Source organism: Chionomys nivalis, chromosome 12, assembly GCF_950005125.1.
Source record: "Chionomys nivalis chromosome 12, mChiNiv1.1, whole genome shotgun sequence".
Classification (NCBI taxonomy): Eukaryota; Metazoa; Chordata; class Mammalia; order Rodentia; family Cricetidae; genus Chionomys; species Chionomys nivalis.
This window is the reverse complement of record NC_080097.1, coordinates 55,980,005-55,999,159: the sequence shown is the minus strand read 5'-3', so window position 1 is coordinate 55,999,159 and position 19,155 is coordinate 55,980,005. Positions and strand designations below refer to the sequence as shown.

The 19,155-nt window shown below is 38.4% G+C and overlaps 1 protein-coding gene across 5 annotated transcripts in view; it reads left to right on the top strand.

Annotated features, from left to right (window-relative positions):
* Nucleotides 1-19,155, top strand: part of Zmym2 (zinc finger MYM-type containing 2) — a 76,526-nt gene that overhangs the window by 17,994 nt on the left and 39,377 nt on the right. For all 5 annotated transcript variants that reach the window (XM_057785927.1, XM_057785932.1, XM_057785929.1 and 2 more), the window contains 4 exons: nt 2,460-3,319; nt 9,798-10,083; nt 12,813-12,978; nt 13,870-14,082. In XM_057785927.1, coding sequence (XP_057641910.1) covers nt 2,470-3,319; nt 9,798-10,083; nt 12,813-12,978; nt 13,870-14,082 — 1,515 coding nt within the window. In that variant the 5' untranslated portion in view covers nt 2,460-2,469. The remainder of the gene's footprint in view (nt 1-2,459; nt 3,320-9,797; nt 10,084-12,812; nt 12,979-13,869; nt 14,083-19,155) is intronic.

Sequence of the window (19,155 nt, the reverse complement as noted above, 5' to 3'; positions counted from 1 at the left end):
ACTTTCTCTTCTATAAGGTTCAGTGTGGCTGGCTTTATGTTGAGTTCTTTGATCCATTTGGACTTGAGTTTTGTGCATGGTGATAGATATGGGTTTATTTTCATTCTTCTACATGTTGAAATCCAGTTATGCCAGCACCACTTGTTAAATATGCTTTCTTTTTTCCATTTGATATTTTTTACTTTCTTGTCAAAGATCAGGTGTTTGAAGATGTGTGGATTGAAATCCGGGTGTTCTATTTGGTTCCATTGGTCCTCCTGTCTGTTCTTTTGCCAATACCAGGCTGTTTTCAATACTGTAGCTCTGTAGTAGAGTTTGAAGTCAGGGATTGTGATGCCTTCAGAAGTTCTTTTATTGGCTATCCTGGGTTTTTGCTTTTCCATATGAAGTTGAGTACTGTTCTTTCAAGGTCTGTGAAGAATTTTGCTGAGATTTTGATGGGCATTGTGTTGAATCTGTTGTTTGCTTTTTAGCTTTGCCTTCTCTTTGGCTGCAACATAGTAGGTAGGCATTAGGTTAGGTAGTCAGACAATTTTAATTACAGCTGGATATGGTAGGGTGGCACATACCTGCTAACCCGATACTTTAGACTGATACAGGATTGCCATAATTTTAAAACTAGATTGGGTTACAGAGTGAGATCCTTTCTTTTTTTTTTTCCATGTAAAATATGTGTTATTGTTCTTTAAAAGGGTTCAGGGTTTGGTTTTAAATCAGCCTACACACCTTTCAAAAGTCTGACATCTCTCACCATGCAAAACTGGCTACCGCTAGCAATACTTCGTTAAATCCAAAAGAAAAAAAAAGAGATCCTTTCTAAAAGCAACAAATGAATAGAAATAGTTGAATGTAGCAGAGCATTGGAAGGCCTGGACTTTTGAGTTTAAAGGCATGTGTGTTCATACTGTGTATGTGGACAAATTAGGTTCTTTAAGAAAGTGTATGTGTATATTAATTTTTTTCTTTCGAGTTAGGGTTCCTCAGTAGCTACGGAGCCAGTCCAGGAACTTGCTCTGTAGATCAGGCTTGCCTTTTAACACACAGAGAGATCCGTCTGCCTCTGCCTCCCGAGTGCTGGGATTAAAGGCTTGTGTCACCACCGCCCAGCCGATTTTACTTTTTTTTGGGGGGGGGGGGCTTTGAGGCAGGTTTTCTCTATAGTTTTGGATCTTGTCTTTGAACTAGCTCTTGTAGAGCAAGCTGGCCTCAAAATCACAGAGATCCCTCTGCCTCTTCGTCCCTAGTGCTGGGATTAAAGGCGTGTGCCACTACCACCCAGGTAGATTTTACTATTCTTATATGCATGTCTGCATCACATATATGCCAGGTGTCCATGGAGGCCACAAGGAACTATCTGATTCTCTGGAACTAGAGTTACAAATGATTTTGAACCACCACGTGGGTACTGGGAGTTGGACATACATCTTCTGGAAAAAGAGCTAGTAAATTGCTGAGCTACCCCTCCAATCCCTAAACTACAATTCCTTTTTTTTTTTTGTGGGGGTGGTTTGGGGATAGGATTTCTCTGGGTAGTCCTGGCTGTTCTGGAACTTGCTCTGTAGACCAGATGACCTCGAACTCAGAGATCCACCTGCCTCTGCCTCTGCCTCTTGAGTACTGGGATTAAAGGCATGCGTCACCACTGCCTGGCCTTTCCTTATTATATATAAAGATAAGTTTTTGTTGTGTTGTGGCTGACCTGGAGTCTATGTAAAAACAAGTTGGACTGGAAGTCCATCTGTCTTTACTTGGAATTAAAGGCCTGTGCTATGTCTGGCCTGCAATTTCTTAATCATTAACATAGGATACAAATTAAATTGTTTTGGGAGATGATTGAACAGAGAAGTGGATTATATGGGTTTCTTGTGGCTGCTGCAACAACAATAAAGTTGGTAGCTTAAAATAACAGAAATTTATCCTGATAGTGTTAGGGGCCAGAAATCTGGAATCCATTTCATTGGAATCATATCAAGGTGTCAGCAGTACCACATTGGAGGCTCTAGGTAGGGCCTGCCAACCTTAAATTGGATGGTTGTGAAAATTTTGTTAACGGTAAAAGGTTTCTGAATGTTCAAGGACCAAAATTCCAGTGAGTTCCATGTTCAGTGAAAGATTCCAACTCAAAAAAAAAAAAAAAAAAGTAGATAGCAGTAGAGGAAGATACCTGATGTTGTCGTGTTAGTTTTGGACTTTCTGTTGGCACTTACTGTTTACATTTTGGGTAAACTTTATGGAGTAAATAGTGTATCTCTAGAAAGAAAGTGGGAGTGTATGTCGTGCACATGGTTACTGAGAATTGGCTGTGTTCCTTGTTCCCTTGTATGTAGCTATATGGATATGTAAACTATGAACTGCTTGAGACCACAGAAGATAATGACAGCAGTCTTATAACAGAAAACAAATGCATCTTTAAAAAATGAAGTCACACACTTACATATATATTTCATTTCCCTGAACAGGTTCTTTGGCATGGACACAAGTTCAGTGGGAACATTAGAATCGACTGATCAAACTCCTGTTCTATTAGGAAGTACAGCCATGGCAACTAGTCTCACAAACGTAGGAAATTCATTTAGTGGCGCTGCGAATCCTTTAGTATCTAGATCTAGTAAGTTTCAGAATTCATCAGTGGAAGATGATGATGATGTTGTTTTTATTGAACCTGTACAACCTCCTCCATCTTCTGCACCTTTGGTTGCCGATCAAAGAACCATAACATTTACGTCTTCAAAAACTGAAGAACTACAAGGAAATGATCCCAAAATCCTTCCTTCCTCGAAAGAGTTGACTTCTCAGAAGGGCAGTGTAAGTGAGACAATTGTCATTGATGATGAAGAGGACATGGAAACAAATCAAGGGCAAGAGAAGAACCCCTCACATTTCATTGAAAGGAGACCTTCTGAAACTAAAAACAGAACGAATGATGTGGATTTCTCTACTTCCACTTTTTCAAGAAGTAAGGTAAACACAGGAGGAATGGGTAATAGTGGTATTACCACAGAACCAGACTCTGAAATTCAGATTGCTAATGTTACAACATTAGAAACAGGCATAAGCTCTGTGAGTGATGGCCAGCTAGAAAGTACTGACGGGAGAGATATGAACTTAATGATTACTCATGTGACATCACTGCATAATACCAACCTGGGAGATGTCTCTAATGGACTTCAGTCAAGTAACTTTGGTGTTAATATGCAAACGTACACCCCATCTTTAACTTCACAGACCAAGTCTGGAGTAGGACCTTTTAATCCTGGTAGGATGAATGTTGCAGGAGATGTATTTCAGAATGGAGAGTCTGCACCTCATCATAACCCTGGTAAGTAGTCACACTCTATTTCATACAAATAATTTGATATTTTATCTGATTGTTCTTTCCCAGTAGTAAGAGGCATTGCCTTGTTTAATATCTTCATATAGAAAATGTTTTAGTTCTGTTGACATCAAAATTTGAAATTTTAATGTTGTTAAGCAACTGTGTAGTATTATTTGTGAAGTAGAATATTAATTATGATTTTATGTTTAGTGGATTAAAAATAATATAAATATAACATCTTGCTATATATTACTTTTTGCTAATATGTAATAGTGGTTGAATATGTAAATTAGATTAATAACATCCTTAAGACTGTTATATAATAAATTTATTATGTGTTCGGTGTTCTGCCTGCAAGTAGACCTGCAGGCCAGAAGGCAGCACCAGATCTCATTATGGATGGTTGCGAGCCACCATGTGGTTGTTGGGAATAGAACTCAGGATCGATCGATCTATCTAATCTAATCTATCTATCTATCTATCTATCTATCTATCTATCTATCTATCTATCTATCTATCTATCTATCTATCTATCTATCTAATCTATGTTTATTTTTGGTTTTTTGAGACAGAGTTTCTTGTAGTCCTAGCTGTCTGTCCTGGAACTAGCTCTTGTAGACCAGGCTGATCTTTAACTCACAGAAATCCGCCTGTCTCTGCTTTTCTAGTGCTATCGTTAAAGGCATTTGCTATCACTGCCAGGCCTCTTTTTCATTTTTCAAACTATTTTAAGAGATGATTGACATGCACACATTTATTATATTCAGCTCAATGACTTTGAGGTCTTTGTGGTTTGTTTGCTTGTAATTATCTTTGTTCTTTTGAGCCAGGGTCTCACTAAATAGCCTTGACTAGCCTGGAACTTGCTACGTAAACCAGGCTGACCTTGAACTCACAGAGATCTGTTTACCTCTGTCTCTAAAGTACTGAGTTTAAAAGTGTGTGGCAGTACGTGTGCCTTGTATTCATTTTTGATTGTCTATCTAGTGTTAGGTTTTTTGTTTTTTTTTTTTGAGGCAGTTTCTCTGTGTAACCTTGGTTTGGCAGTCCTGGAAATCTGTAGACCAGGCTGGCCTTCAACTCACGGATCTGCCTGCTTTTGACTCCCAAGTGCTGGGATTAAAGGCGTGTGCTACCACCACCCTGCTAGTGTTAGTTTTTTATTTTATTTTACTTTATCCCAGTATTTTCATTAATCACTTTATTTATTCCTTACCATTTTTGAAAGTTGGTATAATTCTTAACTGTTGGGTCTTCCTTTAATCTATTTCTCTTCGAAGAATACTATTATACAGAGATTATTGTATAGCTGGGTGTAGTGGCACATACCTGTAATTCTAGCACTTGAGAGATAAAGGCAGAAAGATGAGGAATTCAAAGCCTTCCTTTGCCACGTAGCACATTTGAGGGCTTCTTAAGCTACAGTGAGATACTATCTCAAAAAACTCACTCTCCAAACCAACCAACATATAAAACTGGCCTTTTTACAATGTATTTCTCTCCTTTTATCTCTTTCTCTGCTCTGCACATAGATATGCCTGTCTCTATCTCAATTTCTCTCTGTGTCTGTCTCCACATTCATGAAGAGGCCGTGCTATATCTAGTATTGGTTATGGACTTGCTCTCTCCTGATTTGGTCAACCTGTATTCTTAAAACATCTCAGGACCACCTACCCAAGGATGGCACAACTCATGCAATGAGCTGGGCCCTTCCATATCAGACAGTGATTAAACTTGCCTATAGATAAATCTTATGGAGATGTTCTCACTTGGGAGTCCCTTTTCTCAGATAACTTGAGCTTGTTTGTCAAGTTAACATAAAGTTAGCCAGGTCACAGACAAAACATGGGAGTTAGGTTTTCTTTCCTTTTGTCTTGTTGGACCTGGGACGTATTGACAAGTGCCTTTACCTCTGAGCCATCTCACTTCCTCATCCTTAAGTTTTGCAGTGTTAGGGATCTGCTGTACAGACTCTACTGAGCCATAGTCCCAGCTTGAGCATTTTTGACTTATGACATATATTGCCTTATGGCTTTCCAGAACACTCTTACAAGTTTATATTGCCACCATGTATTTATTAGTATATTTTTCTTTTTTCTTTTCCCCTCGACACAGGATTTCTTTGTGTAAAAGCCCTGGCTGTCCTGGAACTTACAGAGATCCACCTGCCTCTGCCTATTAAGTGCTGGTATTAAAGGCATGCACCACCACTGCCTGTCATAGAATAGCAGTTTTTCTAGTCATTATAAGTATGTTAATATTAGTATGAATATACAAATAATAATGTTGGTTATCACCTTTAAGAAGAATCGATTACTTTAGCCAGGGCTACATTGTGAGACCCTGTCTCAAAATAAAAGTGAATTAATTGATAATATCTGTAATTTTGAGAGCATAGTAGAGTTACGGTTTGGAATAATACCTTTTTTGTTGTTGTTGTTTTTGTTTTTTTTTGAGACACTGTTTCTCTGTAGCTTTGGAGCCTGTTCTGGAACTAGCTCTTGCAGACCAGGCTGGTCTCGAACTCACAGAGATCCACCTGCCCCTGCCTCCCAAGTGCTGGGATTAAAGGCGTGTGCTACCACCGCCCGGCCACTTTTTTTTCTTTTTAAAAGAAAAATTATGCCTTACGTGCCTGTCTTGTTATGTGCATGTGTGTGTGTGTGTGTGTGTGTGTGTGCAAATGCCTACAGAGGTTAGAGGGTGTATCAAATCATTTGGACCTGAAGTTATAGGTAGGTGTTAACCTCTTGACCTGGGTTCTGGGTACTGCAAAAGAGCACCAAGTGGTTTTGACTGCTGAGCCATCCTTCAGCCCTCACAATAGTTTTTTTTTTTATTTGTTGTGGGTCTGGTTTATTTTTCTTTTTTTAAATATTTATTTATTATGGATACAATATTCTGTCTGTGTGTATGCCTGAAGGCCAGAAGAGGGCACCAGACCTCATTACAGATGGTTGTGAGCCACCATGTGGTTGCTGGGAATTGAACTCAGGACCTTTGGAAGAGCAGGCAATGCTCTTAACCACTGAGCCATTTCTCCAGCCCCCAAATAAAATCTTAAAGCACCATTTCCCCTAAGTAAATATAAAATAGATGCCCTTGTTTATAAAGTATGCTTTTAGAGACAGAACCTCACTTTGTATTGTTGGCTGACCTGGAACTCTTGGTCTACCTGCCTCTGTCTCCTGAAACTTGTGTTAAAAGTCCTCTTCTTTAAGCTTAATATGCTTAAGCATTTTATTGTCATTTATTCGTATGTATGTTTGTTTGTTTATTGGGACGGGGGTTTTTCTATAGCCCTGGCTGGATCTCACTCTGTAGACCTGCACCATACCTTCGCCCATCATTACAGGCATTTTCCCTTCTGGAATTACAAGCCAAAATAAACTCTTTTAAGTTGACTGTGCTCATTGTATTTGACCACAGATCAACAAAATACCTAATATGCCATCTTCAAAGACAAAACTTTAAACTCAGCTTGGTGGCAGGAAGCACAGTTTGATCTTTTTTTTTTTTTAAAGATTTATTTATTTATTTCTTATGTATACAACATCTGCCTCCATGTATGCCCGCATGCCAGAAGAGGGCGCCAGATCTCATTATAGATGGTTGTGAGCCACCATGTGGTTGCTGGGAATTGAACTCAGAACCTCTGGAAGAGCAGCCAGTGCTCTTAACCACCAAGCCATCTCTCCAGCCCCCACAGTTTGATCTTGAAGTGGGATGAGGCTGTGAACTCTAAGAGGTCTTCCCCCTGTGATTTGTTTACTTTCGGGGACTACACATCCTAAAAATTCCATAATTTCTCTAAACAGTTATACCAGATGGGGACCAAGTCTTTAAATACATGAGGACATTGCTCATTCAAATCACCTCTCTGCCAGGGTTTAGCATTGCCCCGGTTGGCTTCAAAATTCACTATGTAGTCAATAATATCTTTGAATTTTAAAGGAATTTTCTTTTTTATTTAATGTGTGAGCTTTTGCCTACATATATGTATGTGCACCACATACATGCCCCGTGCTAATGAAGACCAGGAGGTGGCATATTCCCTAGAACTGGAGTTACAGATGGTTGCTCTCATCATGTGGGTGCTGGGACCTGAACCCTCATCCTCTCTCTGTAAGAGCAGTGGTATTTATTTATTATTATTTTTTTGACTTTTTGAGACAGGGTTTCTCTGTAGTTTTGGAGCCTGTCCTGGAACTAGCTCTTGTATACCAGGCTGGCCTCAAACTCACAGAGATCTGAGTGCTGGGATTAAAGGCATGCATCACCACTGCCCAGCTAAGAGCAGTGTTCTTAACAGCTGAGCTATTCCTACAGCTCCATTACTTTGTTCCTACCTTCCACGTGCTGGGATTATAAACTTGTGTTACTGTGCCTATGTTTTGTGCTGAGGACTGAGCCTGGGCTTTATGCATGCTTGGGGAGCACCCTGCCAATTGAGCTACATCACCATCTTCCATTATTTTTTAAATTGAAGAGTGTTATGCTTGAAACTATTAGGCTGATAGAATGGATCAGAACCAAGAAATCACTCTTAAATATTTTTGTAGGTAAAGAAGTCTCCAAGTTTTGCTAGCATGCCTGGTTATTGATTTCTCTGTCTGCACTTCCTATCTCATAGCCAGTGACATATTTTTTAGTGCTTCCTGTATGCTAGTCACTATGCTTTGTTACATGTATTACCACTTTTAATGCTTGGTGCTATTTCTAGTTTAAAGAAGAGTGAAACACAGTTTTCTAAGTGGGCAGAATGCAAATTTATTTTTACTTATTGCTTTGTTGTGTGTATGTGAACGGGTGTTTGTGGAGGGTTCATGTGCAGTCCTTTGGATGTCAGAGGTTAATCTTGAGTATTGTTCCTCAGTCACTGTCTTATTCTTTGAGACAAGATCTCTTATTTGCCTGGAACTCACTAAGTCGGCTAGGCTGGCTGGCCAGTGAACCCTTGGAATCTGTTTCTGCCTCAGCCTCAGTACTGGAATTATGAGTGTGTACCTTACTTAGCTTGCTTCAACCTCCCCCGCCCCCCAGGAAAGTAACAGTCCTAACTGTCCTGGAACTTGTTTTGTAGACCAGACTGGCCTTGAACTCGGAGATTTGCTTGCCTCTGCCTCCTGACTGCAGGGATAAGGCGTGCATCACCACCACCCGGCTTTTTTTTTTTTTTTTAAAGATTTGTTTATTATGCATACATTGTTCTGCCTGTCAGATCTTATTTTAGTACTTGTGAGCTACCATGTGGTTGCTGGGAATTGAACTCAGGACCTCTGGAAGAGCAACCAGTGCTCTTAATCTCTAAGCCATCTCTCTACCCACTTGGCTTGCTTTTTTAAAAAACAAAACAACCCAGCAAGCAAAGAAAAAAAAATAAAAATTGTGAGTTCTGTTCAACTCAGATTCTCATGCTTGTGCAGCAAGTACATTACCAACTTAATCTATTCAGCTCCATTCTTTTTATTTTTCGAGACAGGGTTTCTCTGTGCAACAGTAATAGCTGTCCTGTAACTCACTGTGTAGACCAGGCTTGCCTTGAGCTTGCAGAGATCCATCTTCCTCTGCCTCTCAAGTGCTGGGATTAAAGGCGTGCTCCAACACTGCCTGGCCATTCTTTTTTATTTAAACTATCAGAAAAAAAATGTGCTTTTATCATGTAGAACATGTTGATTAGGAATATGTGTACATTGTGTTATGGCTAAATCAAGCTGATCTCACAGCACACCATATACTTCCTTTCTTTTCTTTTTTTTTTTTTAAATATTTATTTATTTATTATGTATACAATATTCTGTCTGTGTGTCTGCAGCCAGAAGAGGGCATCAGATCTCATTTCAGATGGTTGTGAGCCACCATGTGGTTGCTGGGAATTGAACTCAGGACCTTTGGAAGAACAGGCAGTGCTCTTAACCTCTGAGCCATCTCTCCAGCCCCATACTTCCTTTCTTTATGAGAATAATTTAAATAAATTTACTGTCTTGCCATTTAGACATGTATTGTTTCTAGAAAGCAGACAATCTTACCCACAGATGCTCCTACTTCTGCAAAATTGTTGCTTTATGCAAGGCTGTGGTAGTGCACATCTTTAATCCCAGCACTTGAGAGGCAGAGGCAGTCAGATCTCTGTCAGGTTGAGGCCAACCTGGTTTACAAGAGCTAGTTCCAGGACAGTTAGGACTGTTACACAGAGAGAAACCCTGCCTCAATTAAAAATAAATAAATAAATAACCCCCCAAAATATTGTTGCTTCATTAGCATCTGAGGCAGGGTCTCACTTTAGAGCTCAGGCTTGTCTTAAATTTGTGGCACTCCTTTTTCAGTTCCTCAAGTGTTGATTATAGGCATGAACCATCACATGTGGCTTTAATTAGTATTATAAACTTTGGCATACTAGAAAAGTAAAACTATTTCTTTACTAATAAAGTTCTATGTCTACGAATACCTATTTGATTATTTTCTCCATATTTTGTTTTAGATTCCTGGATCTCCCAATCAGCATCATTTCCTCGTAACCAGAAACAACAGGGGGTGGATTCTTTATCACCAGTGGCCTCACTTCCTAAACAGATATTCCAGCCTTCTGCTCAACAGCAGCCCACTAAACCAGTTAAAGTCACTTGTGCAAACTGTAAGAAACCTCTGCAGAAGGGGCAGACAGCTTACCAACGGAAAGGATCAGCTCACCTCTTTTGTTCAACCACCTGCCTTTCTTCTTTCTCTCATAAACCTGCTCCAAAGAAACTCTGTGTTATGTGTAAAAAGTAAGATTAACCTTTCATACCATTCCATGTGGTTAAATAATGATCATAATTTTTTTTTAGAAATTTCATTGAGACACTTAGAGATGAATTCATTCATGTTTTAAAATTTGGTAAGCTACTTTGAAAGTCTGGTGGCTTATAGATTGGGCTTCCTATTTGGTAGGTTTTGAACTAATTTATTTAGGCCCTTGTAATTTTGACTGTCATCTCCAATGAATCCCTTGCAAAAATGTGAATATTTATATAATATAATAACAATATAAATATATTTAGTTGATTTTCTTTTTTTCTTTATTTACAATGCTAGGGATCAAGCCCAGAGCCTCACCTTATAGAGGCACTCTACTACTAAATGCATTATTAATTGTAAGAATATAACTTAATGTTAGAAAGTTGTGTGCTTACACTTACGAAACCGATATGATACATTCTATATATTTGAGTATTTTTTTGACTGTTGTCAAAATGTAGTTTTATGACCCAGGTACTTTTACTTTGTTTTTTTTTTTTTTTTTTTTGTATTCTTGAAAATAAGAATTTCTGTCCTGTTTTAGATCTGTTTTCAATGATTGCAAACAAAACTGGATGATAAACTGTATTGAGGGTCAAGTGGATCTTTTTGTACTCTCTCAGAGCTGCCCAAATCTGAAACTAGTTTAGGTGTATTGAACTTCTGATAAAGTCTTAGTGTTTCATTCTTATAGTAAATCCAAGGACAAAAACAATTGTTCTATAGTGTTTAGATTATTTTACAATATGCTTAAATGCTGTAATAGTCTAGAAATTTAGTATTTAAATTTAAAGTCAATAGTAGTATTATTTTTGGTTTTTTTTTTTTTTGGTGTTTTTATTTTATTTATTTATTGATTGATTCAGATGTCTTGCTTTGAAGTCCAAGCTATCTTAGAACTTTATATAAGACATTTTGGCTTCAAAATTATGGTAGTCACACTATTTCTCCATTGTACTGGGATTACAGGTGCATGCCCCCTTATTGTATTTACCCATCATTTTATTTATTTATACATTAATTCATTCTATAATTTAGGGTCTTATGTAATCTAGGTTGACTGTATACTGAGGACCTTGAACTCCTGATGCTTTTTACCTCTACCATCTAACTATTTTTTTAATTTATTTTTTATTGCTTTATAAATAATACTATTCAAAATTTCTACTTCCTCTTCTCCTCCCATTTCCCTTTCTCTCCCCCACATACCCTTTCTCTTCCCCCTCCAGTCCTAAGAGGGGACAGGGTACCCTGTCCTGTGGGAAGTCCAAGTACCTCCCCCCTCCATTCAGGCTTAGGAAGGTATGCAACCAAACAGACTAGGATCCCCAAAAGCCGGTACATGCAGTAGAGACAAATCTCAGTGCTATTATCATTGGCTTCTCAGTCTGCCCCCATTATCAGCCACATTCAGAGGGTCCAGTTTGATCCCATGCTCGTTCAGTCCTAGTCCAGCTGGCTTTGGTGAGCTCCAATTAGCTCAGGCACATTGTCTCAGTGGGTGGACCAATCCCTCCTAGTCCTGACTTCCTTGCTCATATTCTCCCTCCTTCTACTCTTCAACTGGACCTTGGGAGCTCAGTCGAGTGCTCCAATGTGGGTCTCTGTCTCTATCTCCATCTGTCGCCGGAGGTTCTATGGTGATATTCAAGATAGTCATCTGACTATGGGACAAGGCTAGTTGAGGCACCCTCTCTTCCACTGCCCAGGGTCCTAGCTGGGGACATCCCCGTGGACACCTGGGAACCCCTCTAGAGCCAAGCCTCTTGCCAACCCCCAAATGTCTTCCTTAATTAAAATATCTTCTTCCCTGCTCCCATATCCGTCCTTTCTCCATCTCCACCCTCCCACTTCCTCAAGCTCTCCCCAACGCCCCCCCCCCCCCACCAACTAAGTATTTGGATTAATGATGTGAGCCACCATGCCTGGTAAGTGGTGCATTTAAGCAGAAAATACTTTGTGTAGTCTCTCCTGATGTTAAATTTCCATAATCTAGGAGTCTTAATGCTTGCCTATTAGTTGGGGAGGGTAATTGAACTGGTATTATCAGTTGAAGTAAATTAGTCTTTGACTTTAATTTAATGCAACTATGGTAATTTTAGTTTTTCCAATCTTAAAACCTTGTTAGTGCATGTGAAGATAAAGTATTAGTGACAGAATCAAATAATTGTACTTTTTTTTGTTTTGTTTTGTTTTTGGTGTGTGTGTGTATATATATTTTTTTTTTTTTGTGAAAGGGTTTCTCCGTGTATCTTTCCTGCCTGTCTTGGCACTTTCTCTGTAGAGGCTGGCCTCGAATTCACAAAGAACTGCCTGCCTCTAACTCCCAGTGCTGGGTTTAAAGGCATACCCCACCACTGTCTGGCTGTTTTGACTTATTAATCTTTTGTTTTTGTTTTTGTTTTTTGAGACAGGATTTCTCTGTAAATTTGGAGCCTGTCCTGGAACTCACTCTGTAGTCCTGCCTGGGCTCGAATTCATAGAGCCTGTTCTCTGCCTCCCGAGTGCTGGGATTAAATGGATGTGTCACCACTGCCCGGCGACTTTTTGATCTTTTTTTTCCAAGAGTACATATTTTATACTAAAAGTGATCTCCTGAATCTAAAAATGATGTTTGATTTCCACGAATTAGTCTGTGGAAATTAAAAATATCAGTTACAACTTTTGTTTTTAGTTACTTTTGAAATGGAACTTTAAGTTGTACCTCTTATTTTTTCAGAGATATAACTACAATGAAAGGAACAATTGTTGCTCAAGTAGATTCAAGTGAATCCTTCCAAGAATTTTGTAGTACATCTTGCCTGTCTCTCTATGAGGACAAGCAGAGTCCTGCTAAAGGAGCTCTAAATAAATCGAGATGCACAATCTGTGGCAAACTCACCGAGGTTTGTACTTTTCACTTGCTCTCACGTGAGATCATTTTGGATGTTGACAGTTTCCCCCTATTCTTTTATTGGTGCCTGTGTCCTTAGAAGTGAAGATATATAAACTTCTTAGAGTATTCCATTATGTAATCCTAGTCTTCCAAGAAAGCTGACTCAGGAAGAATTAATTACTTTGTTTATTTCATCAGGTTGACAGAAAACAGTCATAGTATTATGATTGTACTTTCCCCTTTTTATTGGTTCTATATGTTTATTTATACAAATGGGTAACTACACAAGAAACAGAAATAGGCAAATAGAAATGGAAAAATTTCCAAAATTAATTCACATTATTATGATATTAAAGTAACTTATATATGCATACTTTATTTGAATTGTTTGTAGTACTGACTTTTTTTCTTCCTTGCCTAGTGCAGTGTACTTTATCATTTCTTTTGGAGTTGTCTAAAGATTTATAATAAGTCTGTTTATGAAAGTGTGGATTTTCTGTTGTGTTTGGTTTTTCGAAACAGGGTTTCTCTGTGTAGCTTTGGTGCCTGTCTAGGATCTAGCTCTTGTAGAACAGACTGGCCTCTAACTCTCAGAGATCTGCCATCCTCTGCTTCCCAAATGCTGGGATTAAAGGCGTGCACCACCACCACCCAGCTTTCTGTTTTTAATTTATTTTTAGAGAAGTTTATAGTGATAATTCCTATACATTCATTTTCTGTAGTGCGATGCATGCGTTCATATGTTTTTGTGTATATAAACAATTCAGAGATATAGAAAAATGTATTTTGATTTTTGCTTTTCCTCAAATTAGCCTTCTTGTGTTTATGTTGCTGTTGGATTAAGCTTTTTAGCTACTTGAAAACAGATACACTCTTAAAAATCTGTTTGTTTTTCTTTTAGATTCGCCATGAAGTTAGTTTTAAAAATATGACTCATAAGCTATGCAGTGACCACTGCTTCAATAGATATAGAATGGCCAATGGTCTAATAATGAATTGCTGTGAACAGTGTGGAGAATATTTGCCCAGTAAAGGTGCTGGAAATAATGTTCTGGTGATTGATGGTCAGCAGAAAAGATTTTGCTGTCAGAGTTGTGTCAGTGAATACAAACAGGTAACTCATGTGCTAAAGCCCAAGGTATTTTGGGTGAGTTTGGAAGCATTGTAGGAGGATTTAGCCTTATTTGTTTTTGGAATCTCATTTAATTCTATAATTTTTTATGTGAAGATGGCTTAACTCAAATGAAGGAAGAAATATGTAGGTTTTTAAAAATTAACTTGTGATCTAGTATAAGTCTTTTGAATTTTCTTTTTTTGGGGGGATTTGGAGAGGGACTTTCAAACTGTTAGAACTTGGGTTGGGAATGATTACCTTTGTATTTCAGCTTTTAGATTAATTTCCAGTTTTAGACCTCTAATTTGACTTTACAAGTACATGTAGACATAAGATACTCCTTTGTATTATTTTTAGGTATCAATTTTTAGTCTTTATTTTGTATATTTTTTTGAAACTTAAGGAAATAGCCAAGCTACTGATAGTTTATCTTTTTCTTAAAGAGAAGGTATCTTTTTTTTAGTGATTTTTTTTTTTTGAGGTTTTCTTTTTTTGTTTGTTTGTTTTGGTTTTTCGAGACAGCTTTTTTGTAGCATTGGAGTCTGTCCTGGAACTCACTCTGTAGACCAGGCTGGCCTCAAACTCACAGAAATCCACCTGCCTCTGTCCCCCGAATGCTGGGTTTAAAGGTGTGCACACCGCTGCCTGGAACAGAAGGTATCTTAATGTATGCGTTGCTGTACATGTCTCTGAAATCATTCCCTATCACTACATGGATTGATCTTTTTCATTCTTTATGGAAGAATAGTCCATTTTATCGTAATTTTATGAAATCATTATTAAAAGTTAAATTATGAAAACATGATTAGATTAATATTTAATTAGTTCTTTAGGGCTACTATATACCAGATATCATGGGTTCTGACTTAATAAATAGTAATTGACATTCTGACAGTTCTGGAAGATGAAAGTTCAAGTTTCTGGTGCTGCCTCTTCTTTACTTCCTACTTCTCTACAACTGTTTTTGCTTTGCCTTTCTCTCTTCTTAAAGGGAAACCAGGTTTATTTCATTATATCCCCACCCCTATGACCTTGTTTAACCATAACAATACATAACAATTCAATTGGAAGTTAGAGTTTCAAAGTAGGAATTGGATTGAAGGGAGCACACGTTTCTGTCTATAAGAATAAAAGCAAAGATGCTCAAAATTCTCACTATATTATCTTTATTTTGCTCTGTTTTAAGACAGAACTCTTAGTTTTGGTTGGCTTTGAACTTGATCTCCTGCCTTGGCCTCCCAAGTACTGGGATTGTAGACATATGTCACCATTCCTACGTTGTTCATTGTATTTTAATTATGTATGCTCTTTGGTTATTTACATTGATTGTATTTGTATGCTGGAAGTACTGTAGTTATAATGGTGTGCCTCTATATATTTCTTCTCATTCTTTGGTCAGCTTCCAAACCTTTGTGTCTTATTAATTTAGGAAAAGGTATATGTATATCTTTATCTTGCTTATCCCTCCCCCCTTTTCTGCACCTAGGGCCTTACATTTGCTACGCAAATGCTTTTCCACTGACTTGTATCTGCATCCCTTTTTCTGTCATTTCCATTTTCTACTTGATGTATTGGGAGGGGTGCTAGAGATGGCATGGGTGTATTGTGGATGCATATATATAATTTATGTATGTATGTATGTATGTATGTATGTATGTATGTATGTATGTATGTATGTCACAGGTTAGTCGTGAGTGTTATTCTTTAGGCACCTTGGCTTTTGAGGCATTTACCCTGAGATTTGGTGCTCATGTTTAGACTAGACTGACTGGCTCCAGAGTTCCAGAGCATCTATCCATTTACAGTCCCCTAGCACTGGGATTACAAATGTATGCCACCACCATGTCCAGCTTTTTAAGTTAGATTCTGGGGATTAAACTTGTATCCTTATAATTGCTGGAAAACACTTCACTATGTGAGCTGCTTTCTTCAGACACCTGCCATAATTTTAATTTTATGTATCTGGGTATTTTGCCTATATGTATGTCTGTGTACAGCACTTTCATGCCTAATACCCACAGAAGCTGGATCCTCTGAAGGAACAGCTAGTGGTCTCACCTATTTATTCCTCTCTACAGTCCCTTGTCTGTCTGTCTGTCTTTCTGTCTTTCTGTCTCTCTTTTCATTCATTCAGACAGGGTCTCTCTGTGTAGTGCAGGCTAACCTCAAATTCATAGCAACCAATCTGCTTCAATCTCCTGAATAGCTGGGGTTATAGCCATGTTGCCTACAGGTCTGGCCTAGTTTCTTTTGAATATCAACTTTCATTGATTTTATTTTTTCATTCTGTTTTTACCATTTTTCTGCTTTAATCTTTATTTCCTTTTCTCTATGGTGAGATTATAGTGATTTGCTGGCGTTCAGTAGTAGAACATTTACATCTTGTTTGCCTGTTTTCTTTTTGTTTAGTTTTTTTAAAAGATTTTATTTATTTATTATGTATACAACATTCTGCCTCCATGTAAGCCTGCATGCTAGAAGAGGGCGCCAGGTCTCATTACAGATGGTTGTGAGCCACCATGTGGTTGCTGGGAACTGAACTCAGGTCCTCTGAAAGAACAGTCAATGCTCTTAGCCACTGAGCCATCTCTCCAGCCCTTGTTTAGTTTTTTTAAGATAAGAGTTTCTCTGTGTATTCCTGGCTGTCTGAAACTCATTCTATAGATTAGGCTGGTCCTGCCTCTTTTGGAATTAAAAGCATGGGCTACCACAGTCAGACTTCTTTCTTTTTCTTTTTTTATTAAAAAGATTTATTTATTTTCTGTATATGAGTGCTTTGTTTGCATGTACTAGAAGAGGACATCAGAGCCCACTATACGTGATTGTGAGCCACCATGTGGTTGCTGGGAATTAAACTCCAGAAGAGAGGCCAGTGCTCTTATTTACTGAGTCGTCTCTCTAGCCTCCTTTTTCCTTTTTTAAAGGGAAGTTGGAATATTGATTTGAGATTTAATGAATGAATGACAAGTTCTTTTGTTAAGGAATCATATTGTCTCAAATAGGTATTCTTCTTGTCTCATCCCGCAGCAACTAGGCAGCAACTAGACTTATGTAAAAAGATGCAATCCCCGAGCCTAGCGGCTGTGGTGGCTATTGCTATTGCTTCCCCTCCCACCCTCCTTATTTTCCCCGCTTTTACTTTGTATCACAGGCTGAGCCTGAACTAGCTAGGTGAAGATAACTTTGAGCTGCTGGTTCTCTGCATTCCAGGTGGTACAGTTGTGTTTATGTGATGCTGGGGCTTCTTTCTGTCCTATTGCAAGCACATTCCTACTGAGGTACACCTCCAAACCCTTTGTGTTTCTAGTTTAGGTGAGGTGCAGCCACCTTCTCTGTAGTTTTAGTATTGGTCAGACTACCTTTGTTAGGATTTGGGATAAGAATGATTGTTGGTAGTTAAGCTTTGTTATTACTGTATGGTGGACTGGAAGATTTGGTCTTTAACATAATATTGGCTGGAGTGGAGGAGGGCTTAGAAGAGATACTTTACTACTGAAGTTTAATGTGGAAATCAAGCTCTAAAAAAGCTTTGCCTTTTCTTGTGTGGGTGGGGCTAGAGTAGAGGGGTAAATGCTTTGTTTTTCTATGCTGCTGGTATATATATATAGTAGTTGTGTTTCTTCTGTAAGCTCTTCTGATACTAATTTCAAGATTTTATTCTTTAATTTTAAAAAATTGTGGATGTCTCTTTCTCTGTCCCTCCCTCCCTCCCTCCCTCCCTCCCTCCCTCCCTCCCTCCCTCCCTCCCTCCCTCCCTCCCTCCTTCCTTCCTTCCTCCTGGACAGGGATGAAGTTAATCTAGGGTTTACTCAGCTTCTATCTATACATTAAATCAGTCTTTTGCTTGATGTGAGGCATCTTCAGGCAGTATTTCACGTATTCATTTGTTTGCTCATTATTTATTATGCAGGCAAATTAATTATTTATTTATTTAGTATGTAGTGCTGTGTCTACACATGCCTGCACACCAGAAGAGAGCATTAGATCTCATTACAGATGGTTGTGAGCCATCACGTGGTTGTTGGGAATTGACCTTTGGACCTCTGGAAGTGTAACCAGTGCTCTTAAACTCTGAGTCATCGCTCCAGTCCCCAGGCAGTATTTCTTGGAGAATTCTGTCTTCTTTTCTTATTCCTCCACAGCTCCAAAGATAGCACAGAGTAGTTTCTATTTATTATCTTACAGTTCTCTGATTCTTTAATTTTTTTTTATATTTATTTCTTTGTTCTTTGAGACAGGGTCTTACTATATAGCCTTGGGTCCAGCTTGAACTTCCAGAGATCTGCATGCCTCAGTCTCTGAAGTGCTGGGATTAAAGGTGTGCAGTACCAGACCTGGCTCCCCATCTTGTTTTTAAATTGAGAGCAACTATTTTATTTCTTCTTCAAGCATATTATAACTATTGAAGCATTTTTATGATGACTACTTAGGAAATCTTTGTCAGATAATTCTAACATCTGTAATTTGGGTTTTGACATCGATTGCTTTACTAATTTTAAAGTTTCAACTTTCCTTTTGGTGATGAGGATTACTTTTTTTTTTTTTTTTTAACTTAAATGTGATTTCGTAGTCTAGGGCTCTTATTCTCTATTTTGTGTGTGTTGGGGGGTGTTGTTTAATACTAAAGTGCTTATCTAGAATTAAAGAACAGGCGTTCTTTAATGCGGCCAGGATGTGAAGGGATGAATCTTTCTCACATTGTTATGATAATGTTTTATCATTATATCACCCCCCCCCCCACACACTTCTTCAATAGTGAGTACAGAACAGAAAATGTACTGTTGAAAGCTGGGGGGGGGGGGCTGGAGAGATGGCTCAGAGGTTAAGAACATTTATTGCTCTTCCAGAGGTCCTGAGATCAATTCCCAGCAACCACATGGTGGCTCACAACTAACTTATAATGAGATCTGATGCCCTCTTCTGGCCTGCAAGCAAACATGCAGACAGAACACTGTATACATAATAAATAACATAAATCTTAAAAATAAGTTAAAAAAAAAGAAAGGAGAAGGTTTAAAATCAGTCAGTCATTGAAGCAGCTTTCATAGATTTTTTATTTACTTTTCAGTCTGA